At 39.1% G+C, this 21,432-nt stretch overlaps 1 protein-coding gene across 1 annotated transcript in view; it reads right to left on the reverse strand.

Annotated features, from left to right (window-relative positions):
- Positions 1-21,432, reverse strand: part of LOC100744926 (neurexin-3b-like) — a gene marked incomplete at its 3' end in the record, with an annotated part of 469,693 nt that overhangs the window by 412,463 nt on the left and 35,798 nt on the right. The window contains exon 2 of the mRNA XM_033320044.1: positions 17,504-17,551. Within this exon, the coding sequence (XP_033175935.1) occupies positions 17,504-17,551 (48 nt within the window). The remainder of the gene's footprint in view (positions 1-17,503; positions 17,552-21,432) is intronic.

The following is a 21,432-nucleotide window of genomic DNA, read 5'->3' on the forward strand; positions in this document are numbered from 1 at the left end:
GGGCGGTAATAAAGGAAATGATGTTAACGGCAAATACGAAGAAGTATTAAATTGATAAAGGAAATTTCATAAATAACGAAATTTAATGCGATGTCTGAAGATCGTGTTACGCGAAAAATAAACAACAACATGCTAGCGAGTGGCTGAAAAAGTTCCCACGAGGATCGTTTTACGTACGAAGAGAAATAGCAATATACCGTCTAAGTAACTAAGCCAAAAGGATTGCAAAAAAAGATTCTCATATTTCTTAGATACCAAAGAATGCGCGAGAACGTTTTTACGTTTTACCAACATCCGATATCGATAACAGTGTTCTAACGACGAGATAGAAATCTGAAAACATCACGGCCTGACCGAAAAGTAGCGATGACCGAGCGTGGTGAAAGCGACGTGTGCTTCTCGTAGAGTCACTGGAACACAGCCTCGTCGACAGTGAAACGAGAGAAACACGAGAATAAGTAACCATGAGAATAGAACAGCCGTGCGCGAAGTAGCTTAAAAGGTAGCCCGACGAGGGGAGAAAAGAGCGGATAGAAAATTGACGAAAGAAAAAGTGGAAGGGGGAGAAAGGTGGAAAGGAAAAAGGACGGAGGGCGTATCGAGAGAACGAATCTTCTCGGCTGGCATGGTTTGCTTTATACCATCTAACTCGTCTTCTGTTTCCGCCAGGCTCGCTTCGCTATTGCTCGCACCATTGTCTTCAGGTTGGCTGCAGAGTGCGCCGCAAAAGGGTTTCCAAACACGCTCCGCCCCATGCAGTCACCATCTTTCCACGGCCTCGTTCGCTTCCTCTTACCCAGCTCCACTCGCCGGAACAGATCCAAGATGAAAATAGGTTGAGCCTCGAGTGGACCAGGTAGCGCGGAACGGGCTTAAGGAGGTCGTAGGTCGCGAAGGGGCAATGAACACGAATATAGGTGGCAGTGACGGTCTCGGCGATACTTCATTATCGGATGGATCGAATGGAGAAAAAGTGTAGCAGGCTGGTTGTGTCTCGGTTGAAACGAGAACCGTCCGTCTATCTGGCGTCGTCGAAGGATATGAGTTACTGACCCGTGTATAAATGAACGTTATGAATTCACCGGCAGAGGGCATATTCATCCGTAAGTCTAGCCGTGGGCTCTTTCCTCTTTCGGGATCGAAGCATCGGCCGTACTGGCATACAGAGGAAATCGAGGATGAGTCCAAAGGCAGAGGGCAAAATAGAAGAAGTAAAGTGGAAACGACGACGGTGCCCTGAAACGTTTGCCATCGCTCGAGAAAGAGGGAGACGCGGCGTTTCTATCTTGCCGTGAGATCGAGAGGAAATCTTCAGATCGTCGAAGACGAGGAAGATTGCCACCGTCCCGACAGGAAAGGATGACGACGAGGCCACGAGGGCGACGGAGTTGGAAAAGGAGTCACCCAACCCCCAGCCGCAATTCTACATCGCCGATGAAACTGGCGCGATTTACTTCGCCGCTACCGTTGCCACGTATCTGTGAAATAATGGATAACGCTTCGAATCCTTTTCATATTCCTGCCGCCTCCTCCCTTCTTCCGTTCGGCTGAATCCATGATTTCGCGAATAATGGAAGGTACTCGCTGTGTAGAGATTTCGATTATGATACCTCTGATAGACTGCAAGTTTGCTTCTTAGACATTAAAATGCTCCGGTGACCCGTGCTACGAGTTGCGCCACCAAATTCAGTTTCGCGTAATTCTATACCGAATCTCGTTTCAGTGGATTATTTGCAGTTATAACTATAGCGTAAAGATTTCAGAGAAGATCTCTGATAAAACAGAATCATTCGTCTTTTTAACTTTCCTAATTGTATTTCCTATGTTGTAACGCAATGGAAACATTATAATATGAAAATTGTTGCTACTTAGAGACGCTTATATTATACTTTCTCAGAAGAAAAACCTGTATCTCTTTTCGGCTGTCCTACATGTTGCAGCATATGTAACATTTCAGTTGATTCTCTGACGATTTCACACAGATCCGTCGAGCAGATCCGAAGGATTTCAAGTCCAAACGAAAAATATCAAGCCCTACCTCGTCCTTGCGGCCGTTACAACCATTTTCACATCAATTCTCCAATCAATGTCGTCCAGATCGGATTCTACTTTCAAGCATCTGACGAGGAGTCTGCAAGTATAATCTAACGCGATGAGTTTCCGTGCAATCTGAAAGCGAACGCTCCCTTAACGGAAGCCAGAAGGATTCTCCAAAAGTACAGAATTACAAGGAGGAGACAAGAGGAGAGGGACGAGAGGAGAGACAAGTCGAGTGGCCATTCCACTCGGTAGGTTAAGGACACTGAAACGAAGATCTAAGGCAGCAGACCCGCGACAATAGAACCGTCAACCAATTGTTCAACTATCCGGGCCTCTCGCGATAGTTGGACAAGATCGATAGATGGCGTAGCGCGTTCGTCGAAAGGAAATTTCATTGGGAAAACATTGCTCGTTTAAATAACGCCACTTCGATGTATCGGGATATCGACGATGGTAACAGCTTTCTGTGATGAAATTAATTCGTCGGCGAGATATACGACGACCCTTGAAAACGAATTTAAATGTTACTAACGTACAGATCTCAAGAAGCTTTAAGTGTTTTCATGGTTAAGTCTCCTGTACAGAGTAAAAAAAAGAAAAAAAATAATAGAGACCTCGCAAAAGTGAATTACCGTTTCTAGTGGTCTGAAATTGAAACGAGCCAAGGTTTCAATTAGGTAATTATAACTGTCGCTGTAAAAGACCTGCGAACACTACTTGTGGCTTATGAAACCTAATCTCACTCGAAATACATAGGAATTTAAGACAGCGTTTGCATCAGAATTTACTCTATGGCGGTTTCAATCTCGTTACATGTATTTTAAAGTGAAAGAGACGAAGCTATACAAAGTTTGCAAAGTATCTTGTAACTGTTGTACCCGCAGACATCCAGAGCTAATAAATTTAGTATCTCGAAACGCGATCCTCGACTTTGTTTTAGAACTCTCTTACTTACACGGACGAACAGATACGATCAAACGCCTAAACGGTGACTCATACATACGTAGCTCGCGATTACACTCAAACTTATCGCGCGTATTAGCGCGTTAACGTCTTCGCCAATATCGTGTGACCGTTTAGTTCATTGTGTTGCGATCATTCGAAAGCGGATAGCAATGTAAGTGTCAATCAATTCCCGGCGAAGTTAAATTGCGTAGCACACAATCGACGAGCAATCAGACGTCCCCCAAGAAGAATACTTTCCACGTTCCGTCATACCTTGTAGCAAACGTTCCTATAAGACTGCATTATACCTCGAAATTATGCATTCGCCTCGATAAGATCCATCGCGTGAAATTTCAGCGATTGTGGAACCGAGTGTCTTCCTTTCTCTTCGACCCTCTAAAGTCCTGTCTCTCTGTTCCACCCACCCTTTTTCCCATCCCCCAGTCTATCTACCAGTCTCCTCTTTCCCCCATTCATCCTATAATCAGCCAACTGTCTCTCTATCTCTCTTTCCAGCGAATCAACAGCATGAACCACGCTTTATGCAAATTACCAAATCTCCGCATAATGTGCCTCGTAAGCCTGTCTACGGTTGTCTTAGCTCTTATGGCAAAATGGCGGCCAGACGTTTTACCTAACATGCCCTGTATAATTTAAACATTCCTTACGCTTCTGATACTTCGTACTCTTCAAACGTACACGTTTATACAACCAGGTATCTTTGTTTCGCACGGTAAATTCGCGAATGTAATTGTTCGCGCGTAAATGTTTCATCGCGTTAACGCGAACGAGAGACGACTGTGTCTGGGAATGTCAGTAATAAACACTCGAACGACGCAACGTTGGTATATTGGAGAAATTTTAATCGAATAGTTGGAAGATTTTATCTTCTGTTATTGCTATGGCGAGATAGGAGATGCTAGCAATAAGAAAATCTTATGAATCGCGCTGATTTACTATACTGCATGAATGTTAATAAAACGTATAAATTAATGAGAACCCGATAGTAAAACTAATGGATTCAACAAATAATACAAATTTTAATTACTTTGTCTTAGAAGTGACTCCAGAGTATATTAAAATTTAACGTGCGATTCATTCGATGTATCTATCGATTTTCATTAAAATTTTACTGCTAATTAAACGTTAATGCGTGAATTAATAACGACGTCTTTTTATGAGTATAGAAGAATCTTCTCTGTGTAATTTGTCTACAGAGTCAGAGGCAAGAAAACATTATTTCAGAACGCTTTATAATAAATTTTGTAAAAATCACGTTATAACGTCATAATACGTCATAATATTATATATATAATATAATCATTATGTATTAACACATACTTACAATTAAATTATATCTACCATTAACAGTAAATCAAAAATAATGTTGCCTTCCTTATTACAATAAGTAATCCAAGCATTTAATTGTAAGATATGCGGAAAGTTCATGTAACAAGCATACAATATGGCGCTTGAAAAGCGCCATTTACGTTCCTCTATGAAATTATTGCAAATGATGCAAGGCTATACAATTAACACGTTATGGAACGCTTTTGTAGGATATGCTAACCTCTAGAAACGATTTTTCGCGGTGAATTTATATTCTAAACAGAGTTAGAAAATACAAAAGAACGATATTTTCTCTGAATACATGAAATTAAAACGATATTGAAAGCAAATTAATTGGTTGGAAAGAGGTGCCTTGAAATGTATTAAAAATGGCGACTTACCCCGTTGAAACACCATGGAACGAAGCCGTGATGGACAACGGGCGTTCTGCTACAGCGTAGGATTCCTTCTGCCCCCGTATTTTCTTGTTCTTTTTTTCTTGGTTTTGTAGTTACACTCGCGACACTTTCATTCAGATGAACACAACGCATACACGCAGAAAAACGTTGAAAGTTATGTTGTGACCCGCGAATCGGTGGCGCTATACGACGGAAACAGGAACGGAAATAGCGCGGGTGCGACCGGTGCCCCGTGAAATACAAACTATACACAGTAACGCACTAAAGTATTTCAATTATCAACGTTCTTTTACTTCGTCATAATATTTTTCACTAGAAAATTAATATCAATTCTTTAAATAATAATAATTGAATTTTACAGAGCCGTATATTGAATTTGAATATACATACATATGTATGGAACATGGTACGAAAAGAAACAAGTGCTAATAATGCCAAAATAAGTGCTTGATACAATACGAGTTTCAAAAATTAACGATTAATAATTCCAATTAAAAGAGAAACATTTTCAATTGCGTCATTTCGAATGTATACGTGAGGTGACTTACTTTATATAAGAAGAATTCTGCTTGTTAATTTAATATCGAGAGTTAATAACGTTTATACACTGATTATGACAACCGGAGAATCTGAATATTCACAATTTCTGACGATATGCGTTAAATAAAATTATGGAACGAAATTTCTCGACGTACGCATTCCCGCGTCTCTCACAGAACTAAATATGGCAGCAGGAAATCGGCCAATTACAGAGCCGGAAAGACGGACGAATCCGGAAGGAGATTGCCTCCTCTAGTCTGTAGTGTAACAGTTCTGATCGTCATTTCGCGAAACGGCGTTGCTTATACGAAGTAAATGGTAAAATTCGTATTTCAGAGACGCATAAGAATCGATATCGAGATATTTTCCGCGAGAAATTAATATTTCGTCGCGACATAAACCGCGCATAAACGAATATGTATTTTCGTCGTGAAACGATTTCGAGATACGTGTATTTGTAAAAAATTCGAGAACAAACCGTTACTTCGCCATTATACGCATTGTACGTTGATTGTAACAGACTGGTATTCACGCTTTATGGTGACTCGGCGCTTCAAACAATGGTCATCGTTGGGAAGAAGTCGTAATCATTGGCTTTATGTGAGTTATAACATTGATTTTATCTCTTTAATTCATAATTGATAGGATGAGGTTATTTTGAGATCGATGAAATCATAGATTGTAAGCTAATGGAATCGTATATGAGGCCATCTTACATTAGTGAAATTTTGCAAGTCACCAAAGTTTTCAGTATTAATATATTCTCTGTTGTACTAGTTCGATGATAAAACAAATGATATTTTACTAATTGCAAGTTATTTGATTATTCTATTTGACGAAAATTATTAGATTTAGAAAAATTATTAGATCATAAAAGGTAAATTATTCCGTAAGGGGTCCTGTATGTAACACTCGTGCGCCATTTTGAAAAATATTTAGTTATGATCGTAAGAGATGTTATTGAAATATTGAATTTTTATTATTGTTCTTTGCAACTTAAATTTTGTGTACCATATTTAAAATGTACATAAAACTTAAGGTATATTAACAAGTAACAACTATAAAATTGCTTCAGATGAGGATAATCATTTTAATCTCAACTTATCAATTGTGATTTAATACACAATAATTAAAAATTTGGTTAAATTGCATTGTATATATAAATGTTTTTTTATGACGTTGAAATATATATTAATATTGTGTCTTGAATAACGTTAGTAATATAACGTTCCATATTACATATATTTGTTAATATCTTCATTCCTTCCATTTCATGGACATATTTTCCGCTATTCAGTTCAACTAATGTTAAATCCGTTAGAATTGTCGATACACAGATAGCGTACGCAAAAAGTATATATCTGGAAAATAGCAAACAGACTGCAATTCTCCCAATACTTTCACAAAATTTCCGAACTGTTAAACACGAAATGCGAAAAAATTCGTTTGTACAACGTACAAGCATGGCTTAGCGGATTTCCATTGGATTAAAATAGATTTTTAATTTCATTTGTAATTTAACATAGGCGTATCATTGGCGACGTTATATTTTTACAGCGTTAGTTTCGTAAACACGCGTACATAGAGGACAGTGTTGTCAATATAAACACAGAGAAAAAGTTTCCATGATGGCTACAAAAACGTTTGACCGAGCGTTGTCGTTTAGGAAATCGAATTAGAACGTATAAATATGGATCCGGTATCAACATGAGTTTGATGCTCTGTGTGCGTATTTTTAACGCTTTTAATGGATATTTCTCGATATAGATACAAGAGATTGCCGTATTTTCATTTGCAAATTTCACATGTTATGACAACTCGGTTTTTACTAATTTCGCTTTTTCTAATATTTATCTTATATCGTACATTATACGAGAATCCTTTTTATAAATTATCCTTTTAACCTGATATTTAGCATCCTTCGATTGTGATTTTTATCGACCTTGTTCGACAATTATACCACAACAATTCCAAAGGTTATTCAAACTCTTTGTCGAATGTTATACTCTTTGAGAAAAAATAATCGGAGAAGTTGAGATCGAATTATTTCCTTGTTATTTTTTCATTTTTAACTGGGTAGTGCGACGGTCGTTTCGCTGACTGTTCCACGGTCTATTTATTGTTTATATTTTTATATCATTGATTACGTAGAGATAAGCTGGTTGCTAGCGTAGAGAAGATTCTAAGCGTCGGGCGAGACGTTTCTCGCATCGGTTGCGTTCTCAATGCAACTTGTTTGGAAATGAATGCGGAGATACACCGCGATTTATCTCATGCCATAATTTCAATCGGCTCTCATTTCTCGGGATCGTTAATATCTCGTTGATGTAAAAGCGACCGTGCGCTCGACGACAATAAAGATGTTCGACAGCCGTGAAATACAAAAGGTAGTCACGGGCATCTTCATCCACTTTGTAGAAAACGACCGATATTACGCGATAGGTCGATGGATTTTAATCCACTCTTGAAAATGCTGTGTACCGTTAATCGATCCAACGGAAATTACGTGTCCACTTTGGTACGCGGTACAACTTAAAAACTCGTGCGATTCCAGTCTGCAAATTGAATTCCAAAGTCGTCCTGCTCTATTGGTTAACTAACAGTGTCGATACTTGCGACAGGCAATACTGCAACGACTGTTACGTAGTAACAGAAATGGAACATGTTTGGAGGGGAAAAGATTTGAAGCGAACAGACGCCGATTCTCCATTCCAGCTTGTAATTTCTCTATGGAGGAAATTGCATTCATATAGGATTGTTGGTTTTAATTATTGTTGCAATAGGAATATTTGCAGATTTATCGTTTCACGTGTACTCGAGTGTCTTTCGAGTTTCGTATCGTGCAGAATATTTCTAAAAGAATGAAACTTCTTCGACTTGGTAAGCCTGTGGTGTTTCATGATAATGATTCATTAGTGTACGAAATGAAAATTAGAACAATTGGCTCGGTAATAAACGCGAAGAGAGTGTTTATTAAAAATTAAACTACATTTTCCTCCTTACGTTTTCTCTCATTACACTAAAGGAGTACTTAAGGACTTTGTAAAGTTTAATGTTGTTAATTGAAAGTAAGACGTATTGCTTTAGAATTTAGAAGCCTGAGACCTTGTTTACCAGTGTGATTGTTGCTATTGCTGCTGTGGCTAATTGCAACTCTTACATCATGTTTTAAGGCGATTACGTACATACATAACTATCAGAGGACCTTAATCCAACTTTGGCCTGTATTCCTCTGAATTGGGATGAAATAATATTCGATTCTTGCATGTTATAAATTATGTATTTATATCGACATTCGCGTGGATATTCCAGTTGCATCAATCATTCCTTTTATTACTAATGGAGTTAGGTAATCCTTTAGAAACGAGAACTAGAAAGTAATAAAAGTATAGATATGCTTTTAGGAATAGGATTCTTTTTCTAAATTAGATAGTAAATTACACGTGAAATTGGCAAAAAGAAGGTGTCTTTAAAAGTTACATAAATGCAACATTACTGTGGAATGTAAGTATCTGTTGTTTCATGAAGGAAGGGGAAAATAAAATTTGTATATTTAGGAAAATGATATTTTAGTATGCTATAAATCCTCTGATTTCTTCAAACTTCATAAAATTGTAAGATCTGGATAAAAGGAGAGATAGTAATAGAGAATGTGTTCAATTTTTGAAATTTCCTTTTACAATCACCATGTTAAAAGAACAGAGTTCGATACTGTAAGTTAACTGAAAAAATTGCGAATGAAATGTGTTGGTTGAACGTTGGTTTAATCGAGCAAAAGGTTGTGCATTAAATAAATACGAAACAGTGTTTCTAGCTGTGACCAAAGAGAAGATAAAATAGGATTTAGCTTTCTTCGAAATGTCACAGAGTTCCCAACAATATTTTTCTACAGTTCAGAATTTTAAGCTGTGTATTTCTCGAAAATCGTACTCTTTCGCAACGGTCGTTTCTTTCTCAAGTAGATCAACGTAATCGCAGATTTTTGAAAGCAAAGAGAACGAGAAAGGGTCCGACGAACGCTTGTACCGTTTTTTTGCTATGAAACAAGATCCCCGATACGCGTATCGAAGTCCTCTTGAAATTCTACGGCACGAGTTGAAGAAGCCTCGAATCGTCAAGATTCTTTTTCCAGTTTCGCTAAATGTTCTCGATATCGTCGAGGAGATTATGTCGTCGAGTACGATAAAGCAGTATCAAGTGACTCAGCCTGTACAGTTAACTGACTCCAGATGAGATTGCGTAGCATTACACAACTATTTTTGTTAATCGATTTGCCGAAGTGAATGATCCAGTTCGTCACGTGCTAACTTCACCATTTACCATTCAACTCTTCCCGATTTTGTTCAAGCTCTCGCGAGAATTCGATACTTTTTCGAGGAAATTCACTTTCGGAGATGCTTTAACTGTACATTTAACTGTATTCCAATATTTACAAAGGGAAGGTTAAAAGATGGGATTAGCTTCGTACTAAAAATTATCTACACATGTTTGATACACTAGAAGGAGTAATAAAGATAAACTAAATTAAGAAAGATAAGTTTTTCAGAAAGCCATTCTTGAAATAGGAGATTCTAGGTAGAAAACTATTGATTATATAGCGAAGCATTTAGCAGCGAGCAAAATTTTGTCTTTTACGATTTAGCTGATAATCTTTGCTGTGACGCACAACTTACTAACAACCAGTCGGATGGCAACTGATCGGTTGTTTATCGCGAGCCTTGAACGTTGTTAGCGTCCAAGGCGGAGGAGTACAATAAAGATAAAGAGCGTGGTTCAGTTCACCTTATTTATTACACTCAATACTCTAATTACACTGGTTAAGTTACTATATTCCACTCTGAATCCACTGTCCGTAGGTGTACTGATTATCCTGTTAAATATACTGTTCATCAAGAGCATCTGATAAGTGTTGACTCTTAGAATACTGATGCAAGAGTCTGTCCTGTCCGTAGGTTACGGAATATACTGTTAAAAATACTGTTCACTGATGCATGTTAATTCTTCGAGTCCTGCTGCAAGAGTGAGTCTTGGGGCTGTTGCTGTTGCAGAGACAGGTTCGTCGTGGGGGTGTCCCAGGTCTGTTCCTACCTGGTCCTTGGGTAAAGCCGTATGTTTCTGAATGGGCTGGCTGCCTTAGTGACGGTTCGCGCGTGTGACCTTACACTTGGGGAAACCCGCGTGTGAGATGTCGCATAAAAATATAGATATTTTATGGCAGGTCCTAAAGTATCTGGACTGTACAATAGGCCCACTGTTTATGATAGGTTCGCATTACGGTACCCTTGACGGGTCGTCCTGCCCGAGGCTCGCGCCTGGTGGTCATACCGTAGCGGTAATTACCAGGCGACCCCTCCAAATCTCGAACAATCTTTGGTTTTTAAGTTTCCAGTAAAATATTGTCTATGTGTATTAGTTGTTACTAAGCAAGGTATAGAAACAGCTATATTCTAAATGGTGACAATGTGATTCTAATTTGCATAGGTTCGATGTTTCAAATATGCCACTTCCCTAGCAAATGTTAGCAGAAAATATTCCGCATACTATTGAAAATACCGCAGACTAGAATTGAACTGCGATCTTTTTTTCTAAATAGTTATTAACAATACTCGAATCCAATGAATGCCACTAAACATTAATCAACTGTTTCTTGGCCATTCTTTGTCTATGCCAGCCAACAAGCGAATGGATCACTGAGTTTTCTTTGCTACGTTAATGCATAAGCTTCCCTTTTGCCCCAAGAAACTTCTTTCTCAGCGCTTACGGTGTTTCCTTAAAGCACCCTTCGCATATTTGTATTTCCAATGTAAGAAGTTGGTATCTCAAACAACACTTTCTCCTAGCCAGCTCCTGCGGCTTCTATGGCAACTAAGTGATTGCGGGTTTTGCCAATACAATCTAATGAAAAAATCCGCAATTGCTTAGTTGCCAAGCCAATATTACTCGATTCGACGCAAACTAATTAAAAATTAACTGAAGGGAGGGAAAATTGAGGTCACGTTGCGTGGCGGAATAAAACGTGCGAATAATTTGACGAGACGCGAGGTTCTACACGTGGGAACCGTAAAATGGTATTGAATGGAGCGGCGGGGAGTACTGGCCGCGATATGGCGAGTGCATACGGCGCTGGGAAAACACGAAATCTTGGCAGTGAAAGGGTTAAAAGCGTACTTAACCCGGAGGACATAAAGTTGTAAACGACGTTGGCGTATGAAGCTGTAACCCGATTCGCGTGGAAGATATCGCCCGATATTGCTGCGACATGCAAACCCTAAACGTGTTTACAATGCATCAGTTTTATGATCGGAGTTGCATTACCCGACCGCCGACCATTTCCTTTAATGAACGTTGCGCGCTTTTATCATACGTCATTTGTCAAATCACACTTTTGCCCGGCGGCTTCGCCTCTCGGAAGCCGCCTACCCAGGCAATTTGTTTTCATTTCTGCTAACGATTCTGGCCGCCTCCATTCTCGCGGCCCACTTTCCATGCAGCCGAACCTGCGAATCCTTCGAAAGAGTGCAATCCTTTCTCGGCGATCGATATTTTGCCCGCCACTCGCTTCTTCCTTCGCGACTTGTTCGCCAGCAGGAACGTCCCGCCATGAATTTATGATACACATCGGTGTAAATTTCGGTTAACTCGCGATGGATGAAGATAGATAATGCTCCGGCTGTGTAATATTGTCAATTATCGAGGAGAAGGTAGCGTAGATAAAATATGGACGAAATAATTGATGTTTCCACCTCGTGATTGCGACCGATGGTTCGTCCAAATGTTGCGATTTACAGCGAAATATCCGTATCGCGGGCAAGTTCGTGCATAGACGTCAAGGTAATGCAATTAACTCGGCAATTTTTATTCTCATTGCTAGTTTGCAAAATACTTGCCCTGAAACGTCGGATAGTTAGCAAACGTGTGACTCAACGATCAGCGAGTATTAGGTTGTCCGGAAGGTTTCCTTCGTTTCATGTAACGTTTTTTATTTTATATTATTTTGTGGATTTGTGTACGATGCATTTTGTAGTAACAGAATAAAATTGATCAAAAATAATTCAATAAAATAATGTAAAACGAAAAATATAAATATAAAACAGAACTTTTCGGAACGCTTTTAGGGATCTTTCTATTTTGACATTTCGCTAGCACCGTAATGAATTCGAATGAATAATTACGTTGATAAAGTGTAAAAGCTAGGAATGATGGAAGTTGAAAGATATCACGGATTATACGATGGCTAGAAATAAAAATTCCACGATCAGACCAGCTCGACCGATGAAAACAAAGTTGCACAGCTCTGGGGATTGGAATTCGTAAATATTTTTCAGTTCCATATCGTTATCCGGAAAGTATCTTAGTTTGTAACTTTCAGATGTAGGTTACGGTGGTCCGGAACGGTATTCAATCAATTTGCTGCTGTACCAATTACGTAGCACTATTGAGAGTTTCATGACGCACCGATAGTGTACAGTTCTATTCAGTGTATCATCGATACATCATTACATTCCTGTTAAAGCTAGCTGCAGTAGTCTCGGGACGTCAGAACACGGCGTCCATACGTTCAGAATATTACAAATTACAAGTTCTCTTTACAAAGTAGAGATCTTTCTTGACCAAACTACAATTAACGCAACTGTCTCACAACTATGGTTGGACGAATTTTTATACGGAAACCACATAGCAAAGATACGACAGGTTCGTTTAGGTTCATTTCTTGACGTTTACCTAACTTGCTGATTGAAAAGTAGAATTTTAATAGGAAATATTTGCAAAACGAAATGAGTTAGATTTTAAGGTACAAGTTTCTTGAGAATAAGTGCTAAATCCACTGTGTTTGTTAAGAAGCGAGTAATATTAATTTTAACTTAATTCGGATCAATCTTAGCGAGTATAATTAACATTGTCAGTATCTTTTAACTGTTCCGAAGGATAACAGAAACAGAAAGCTGGTCGCGAAAATCAAATGGGAAGATAGTTGTTGAAAACTATGGAGTTAGATCAACATACTCGATTTTAACTCTTCTAGAAAAATCGTGTTACGTGACTTATTCTCTTTTTATTTGCGGCCTTTGACACTTTGACTGTCACGGGTATCAAATATGATCGATTATGGTTTCTCCTGTGGCGCCACAGTGGTCATTGGTGACCGGAGCGCTTCAACTTCTTACAATTATAAAAATTGTATGAAAATTGACAGTTATGAATATAACCGATAAATAGAAAATACTTTGAAATAAAAAATGCCCCATAGAACGATTAAACATTTTTATTAAAACATCAATAGAAAAGAAATGAGAACAATTGTTGCATCTAACTGTGCTCTATGTTAAAACACCGTGACGTCCTGAGCGAAACACGTGATTTCGGCGTGGCAATCAAAGTGTTGAATTGTGTCAAGCAAAATGTCAGTTGGCGAGTACGAATAGGGTGGAATTAGAGATCAGAACAATTGGTGCTCTGTCAATTCGTCAAACAGATAGAAATAACATGGATCGCACTAGAGAAACGTAGAAAGCTCGTCTGGTACATGGAGGATTCAATTTTCTCAGCGATCCCGAAATTTAGATAGAAGGAAGGAGTACTTGGAATAATTCCACGCAGCAAGTGGCAGCAGTTTGGTGTCAGCTAGAAAATAGACGAGAGGACGTGTAATATTATTGTTCCGAGGCAAGTCACAACGGCGTGCTAGGCGACGAAGCGACGTATCGTTATTCCGGACTAGCGTACGATGCATCTGACGCAATGCAGTTGTACCTATGCACTGTATGCACATACATAGGTAGATGGGGCGCATTGTTTTCAGATTTTCCCCTGCCACACGCCATTTTCGACTTTACTTCGTCTTATACATTGCTGCCTGTACTTTACTACACGATTTTCCTCTCTGCTCCCGATATTTCTACAATTTCGATGTATAACATACTTTTTACAGCTGCCTAGTTATACATCGATTTCCTGTATTTTTCTATTTTGCCAACGAATTTGTTTCACGCTCGTTTCGGTACCTTTTGGAACAAGCGAAAGTCACTGGTGTCATTGTCTGGTTCCGTGCAATTAAACATTTTTATTAGAACAACAGTAAAAAAAAATGAGAACAAATGTTGCATCTAACGGTGCACTGTGTTGAAACACTCTAAACATAAATGTGGCTCGTCAATATAATCCGGACAATAGGTGGTTACCTTTTGGTCCGATTCTTGGCAAGTTTTGATCCTAACTGTTTAACATTTTTTTTATAACATCTCTGCAAAATTTTCGCGCCAGCTACGCTTGTCCTTCTTTCTTCTGCATTTCGTGTGGCAATCTTTATCGAATAAGTACATTTGACGGTTCTGGTGAATGGCACCGTGTAAGGTGCATGGCGAGTACCATTCTAAAATCTGGTATCTTGATTCTTATTTTTGTCGCTTGTTTATAGAGTATCATCGCGTTTGAAATTGATGTATTTAACGATAACTCTAAAGCTAATTTTGTATACCACTCGAGAGTCTTTCTATGTGCTGTAGAATATGCTATCATTTGATCTGATAAATCTACAGCACATTTTCCTCTGTTGTAATCTACCACTACCATTGTTTTATCACGAACATAATTCTTTTTCCGCGCCTCTATCATTTCAGCCGAATATTTCGCCGAAATCATAAAAATAATCCTAATACTGTTTACTAATATCCTCTACGCGTTTCAACAATATATTCTGCACGTTTTGCTTACGACGAAACGACGAATGCGAATGGTTTGTTGAAACATACGAAGCCTTGTTACAACATGTCGCTATCAACTGTTACCAAGGCGCCACGGTGGTCACCCGTGACCAACAATAAGATAAACGGTCCACTGGGGAAGAATGTTGTCTTACATCATCAATTTATTATTATTTTGTCATTATACGCTTTGAATAAACAAATACTCCCGTGTCGTCCTGAGTGAAACATGTGATTTCGACGTGGCAGTCAAAATGTTAATACGTTTGGTGAGTAAATTGTGACATTAGTTTCCAATTTTTTAAGCAAAAGATATCCAACGATTGTGGAATTACAGATTAAGTTCCAGTAATTGTTAAAAACATATATTGTTTCGACTTTTATCAATTATTTAAAATAAATATTAAAACATATTCATTAGAATATTATTACTTTCATATGAATATTTCCTGGATCAAATGGTCCATTGGGGAAGAATGTTGTCTTACATCATCAATTTATTATTATTTTGTCATTATACGCTTTGAATAAACAAATACTCCCGTGTCGTCCTGAGTGAAACATGTGATTTCGTCGTGGCAGTCAGTGTTAATTTGGTTAATTATTTTTGTACAGTAAATCTATAACCTGCTTCATTTCACGACAGAACACGACAGAATTGGAATTGTAGTTTAATATCTAGTAGCGTTGTTTCCGGTATTAATTATCTTCTATGAAGCAAATTTTCTGTGCATTTAATTACCATGTATCGTTACCCATTAACTAATTCCATTCTATTTACTATTTGTGTCACTATGATAATTTCCAATTACAGTGCTGCTATTCGTATTATTAGGGAAATGTTCCCTCTCGTTGAGCCAGAATTAACCGGTAATTTCGTTAATGAATTAACGAAGGAAGCTGCTAACGTTACGTCGATTGACTAACGTTGTCGTTACGTCGTTAAAAAAGACTCTAATATCGTTAGATCGCCTCTCGTTTAACTAAAATCGTTAGTAACAGATAAAGTTACAAATATCGAACTATGATACGACAAGGAACGATAACCCGAATCAGACCAGAACACAGCAAACTAACACGTTCACATCTTCTCCTAAACAATAACCTACGCCGTGTAATATACCAATAACTATCAACGAAACGACGCTGGAATGTAAGAAGTATAACGAAGCAAGAAGAAAAAGAAACAGCTACAATCTCGACGCCATAACAAGGTATTAGGTCGTCCGGAAAGTTTCTTTCGTTTCATAAGGTGCTAATAGACGAACAACTTCTGTTGTATATTATTCTATTAAATTAGATATGATCCATTTCGTTCTATTTCTATTATTACGCCCCTGCGTAATTCAATAAACTAATACAAAACCAAAAACATTGTACGTGTACTATTTCCTTATAAAACGAAAGAAACTTCCCGGACAACCTAATACGTTGGTAGCCTGCTGCAATATTATTGGAATTCTCGATGATTTACGACTAAGCCGAATCATCCCTTCTGGCTCTAGCGATCGTAAACGCTTACCCAGAACGTTTAGTTAATTCGGCCAATAGTCGCTGATAACGCTCGATATTGCTTTGACTGTAAACCGATAAATAAGAAAAATCAAAAAAGCAGAGTAGCGAACGCACGTTCCGCTTAATCAGAGAATTATCGGAAATTAAGATTTTCATCGGGCTAACGATAATATCACGTAAGATGGCGCATGATATTTCGCGTAACGCTGCGACGTCCAATTGCCGTGTAACATAGGCGTAAGGTAATTTGCATGCTGTATAACACGTTGCAGCGTCATGGGTAAGCTATCATTTGCCGGTGTTCCGCAAATCTTGCTCATTTTCGGCCGCATAATCACTCATTGAACAATCCTATGGGCAACCCGGGCCAAGTTCAGTAATAGGCCCGTAAGACGAACACACAGGACGATACTGTTCGCATTGGCCACGTTGTGTGCGCCCCATGTTACATTCAATCCCGTACGCTCGGAATTGCTATTCGCAAACAACGCGTGGTTTCTGCATACATGCATCGAATGTGCGGTTAATTACGATCGCGTGGCCCTGTGTGTCCGTGCATCTACGTGTTCGTTTATGTTGGTTCACGTATGTACGTGTGTCTGTGCCGGCGAACGAACTCACTCGAGTCTGTCTGAGCTTCGTGCACGTCGCCGCGTTATCGACACTCTATTAATTGGATTCCAGTAATTTGATTACATAAGAAAGACGTCTGAATACCCACAAATTCATGTTGCGAAGCTTCTTTCTTCGGCCTGGCGCGAATCGCGAGGCAAACGGAACCTATCGCGCTCGTTAGTCTACGTACGACCTCTGAAATCTGATCCCCACACGAACTTCCACGTACACACGCCACCGTATTCGACTTGCTTATCTTGGGTTGGCAACTAAGCGATTGCGGGTTTTGTCATTGGGTGGTATTGATTCACTTAGTTGCCAAGCGAATATATTACGAACGACGTGAAATAAGACGGCAAATCGCGTTCTGCGTTTCAGAAGACTCGTCGTTGCACTTACCCTTGGCGATTTGCGCTTGATATTCTCGACGCACGGAAATCCACCACACTGAAACACCAAACACAGGCGTACGTTAATACCTAAAGATGAATCGAAAATAGGTTCTTTTTATCGAACCTTAGAATTAATTTGTTTGTATTAAGAGACGTATGCAAAATATTAAGGAATTCTTGATACTTTCAGTAATTTTTTGGAAAATATACGAGAAAATTGTGACTAAGGAAACCGTGTTCGTTCGTTAGTTCGTAATTTGAAGAATTTTCCGAGAGATATACGTCTCATTATCAGCTTCGTTATCCTGATTACTCGGCATTAATTAACAAGAGAATTCTGTACGTATTCTACATGTATAGGATCATTTACATAGTATTAAAAAATACAATTACAATGCAATATACAGAAATGCAAAAATATATAAACACAGAAGCATTGTTTAAAAAATTGTAGAAACAAAGAAAACATTGTTCCCTATATATCTGATATTCTTTGTGTTTTCACATAAGTATTCTTAGAGTCGGGTATTTTCCACCAACTAAAAACAATAGCATGAAACATAGATGTAATGTTCTTATATTCACCAAAGAATGGAATATAATTCTATGAACATTTTATCTTTAATGGATGTTATATAAAACCTTGTTATAACAATACGTTTCCTATCTGTTGACATCGGCCTAACGAGAATCACACAGACGAAATATTCCAAGCATGGCAACTTTCCTTGCCATAGAATTCTAAGATGGATTTCCTTGCGCGAGTCCACGGAATTTCTCGTGTCAATGCCACCACCGTATTTTGTATCACGCTATAGCTGTTACCCTACAAAGATATACGATCTCATGAAAAAAGATTATCCCACGATCTTCCACGCTTCGCATCTTGAGTTAGAAAGAGGGATATCTTCAAAGAGCTTACAATGCGATTTTGTCGAATCCTTTTTCACCCCCAACAGTTTTCGTTCCTTCGTCTTATCGTCCTATAGCTGTCTGATATGTCGCGCCTAGTGCGCGCGATAAGATAAGCCGTGCACTTCCAAGCAGGATCGTTTGATCGGCAAAATAAACTGTTACGACGCCCTAACTTGTTTCGCGATTTCGCTAATTAATCGTTCGTTTCTTTCCTTGAGATTTAAAATACTTTTCTTGCGACCCGTTATCGCTTTGATCTTTGATAATCCTGTTAATGTCGTACCTCGTTAATTGTGTGGCATTACTGTCGATAAAGATGTTCCTGTTGTTATCTTTGTATCATTTCTGGTATTACAGAGACGCGTCAGTTATTAATTGCCCAATCTATGAACAAGATTATGGGCAGGATTAAAAGATTCTCATGAGTTTGTCAGAAAGATCATCGATATTCAGCTAAGTAATCGCTGCTGCGAGTAGGCAGGTCTTCAAACACGCACAAACTCTCTGGAAGCAGGATCCGCAGATGGCAATCGATGGCACGTAAACGGCAGTCGCGCGATCCGCCAGAATTTTCGATTATGCCACTTGTGAATTTGTAGGCAGAGACTCGATGGTTTCAGAAATACCAGTCACGTTCGTTCATTTACTTAGCCATTTAACGCTACAACTAAGGCATAGCTGACAAAATGACTGGCTTCTAAAAAATACGTAATAGCAAAATATTTGTATATTCATTGATTTATCATTTTCTAACGAAAGCAATCCCACCTTATGTAGTACATTTTTCCTATTGTTAATGATCCTTAAACGATTGGCGGATTTATGAAATTGTGAAACCAGTCATTTGTACTGGTGTGCTAGTTCCAGTGTTAATGCGACGAAGCCGACAGAAGTCTCGGATTTGGACCTTTTGACATTTGCCCGGCGACTGACTGAAACCGATCATCAACGGTTCCATGTCGGCGAATGTCTAAATTATCGGTGCTCGGGCCGCCACGAACCCTGTCACGGGTGCTCGAGAGAGGTTTTCACGTTTTATCGCCTACACCTTGGACGATCGACTCCCGAGCGCTCGTATAATCGGAAGATTCTTTTTATAACGCGGCCATTACAAAAGTATCTGGCTTATACATATAATACCGCAAGCTATGGTACAGAGATCGAAGTACGCCACAAAGACGAAGGCTACAATAGCTGGCTATAAAGCAGGCCAAGTGTTAAGCTTATCAAAAATTGTATACACCGTATCCTTTTACGGTGTACATATACGATCGCATTCGCTTTTTCAAAAGCAGATTCAAAGCTGGGCTAGCGGAGCGTTACATCGATGATGTAACGGTGAAAGGACCAAGGTAACAGGCTTCTGAGGATGTAATCCGCGCACAGCCAATTTCATGGTTGCCGTGAAAGGATTATTTAAAATAACAGCGTCCTACCGCGCAGCTTATCAGAAACTTTCATCCTCGTACGACCGATTTCATTCTGTCGTAAAAAATGTCCAATTCCAATTTTCCCCCTTTGAGCGGACGGATTTCGGCCAATCCGCTTACAACATTCGCCAGCCCTTTTTGTTTTCGAAATTCAGCCGTCGCGGCAATCGCGAAACCCCCCGTAGACGAAGGATGTGCTTGGACGAACTCCATCGCCGAGTCAAACGCCGGATTAAGGCCAACCGGATAAATAGTCTGCGTAGAAATTTTGGGGGAATCGATATGAACCGGGCCGTGTTCATCAACGCTATGTCTCGTCTTCCGAGCGATGTTAATCGCATCTCAACTTTTCCAATTTCATCCTGGCCAAATATCGCCGCGTATGTAAGCATTGTCCCAAGTTCCATGTTACACACGTAGGTAAGCTGAATTGCTGTTCGTCCGAGACAATTTTATCCGGATGATTATCGCACGCGGCAATGGCTGTTCTTCTTCACTTCGTTTTTCCTTGATGGGCTCCCCTTTCGATGAAATAGCCGCCATTTGTTTGCCAATTTGTAACGTTGTTCTTGTTACTGGGTTACTGTTACCAGCTTGTTCCAAAAGTGTCTTTCGCCATCTGCACGCAGCTGCTTTATCCAACGCAATGTTTGAGCAAACGTGAGACCTAATCTGTCAAACGTTGTGGTTTTCGTCATCAGTCATTGTCGATTATTTCCTTACGAGACGAAAGAAACTTTTGGCATATTCTGATACATATTCGTGAACCATTCGTTCTGAACGATAGATGGCTGAAATTTTCAGATGAATCGCCGTCTAATTTATAAATAGCTGCGTAGATTGCTTAAAACAGCGGATGGGATATCTCACGAGTCTCAAGTTACATCGCGCGCGAGTTTCGATACAAATTGGTTCGTGAGACGAACAAAAAACGCTGGTAGATATGTTTTAGATGTCAACATGTTTTATTTTCGTTCTGCAGGAAACAAGGTTTACTTAGAAATGTAGAAAAACTGAGAAAGAGTGAAGGACGATAATATTTTTACTGGGTCCAATTCTGAGAATATTAATGGTACATTTAAAAGGCGAGATTTTTACCATAAAGCTGAACGTATGAGTCCTTTGTTTTTGTCTTAAGATCTGATAATCTTTATCCATCATCGCATAAGTTTCAAAGCGGGTAATAATTGAAGGCAAAAGTTTTAACAAGTTGCTAGCAATTTCTGGGGTTAATCTCGTTTTTCGTTAGGATTACAGATTACAGAAGTACAGTAGTGGAATATCCTTTGTTTAACGATTTTTTTTATGCAAATACTTTCCGTGGGACGATTTTAACAGATTACCTGATCTTAGATTTCGAACAATTAAATTCGATATTTAACAAGCGATACGTAGGTCTCAGTTAGAAAGGTTTAACAATAGATATAGTAACCTGGACCAATCGCTTTTCCATTTTATTTTCTTCCTTTTCTCTCGTCCCTTCCCTTTTCTTTTTCGTTTCCGTGTCTTTCTCATTTCTGCTTCCTCTTCCCCTTTCCTTTCGCCGTTTTATTTCCCCACGTTTCTACTTTTGTCCCTCTCTGTCGTTCTT

Source organism: Bombus impatiens, unplaced genomic scaffold, assembly GCF_000188095.3.
Source record: "Bombus impatiens unplaced genomic scaffold, BIMP_2.2 scf_0232, whole genome shotgun sequence".
NCBI lineage: Eukaryota > Metazoa > Arthropoda > Insecta > Hymenoptera > Apidae > Bombus > Bombus impatiens.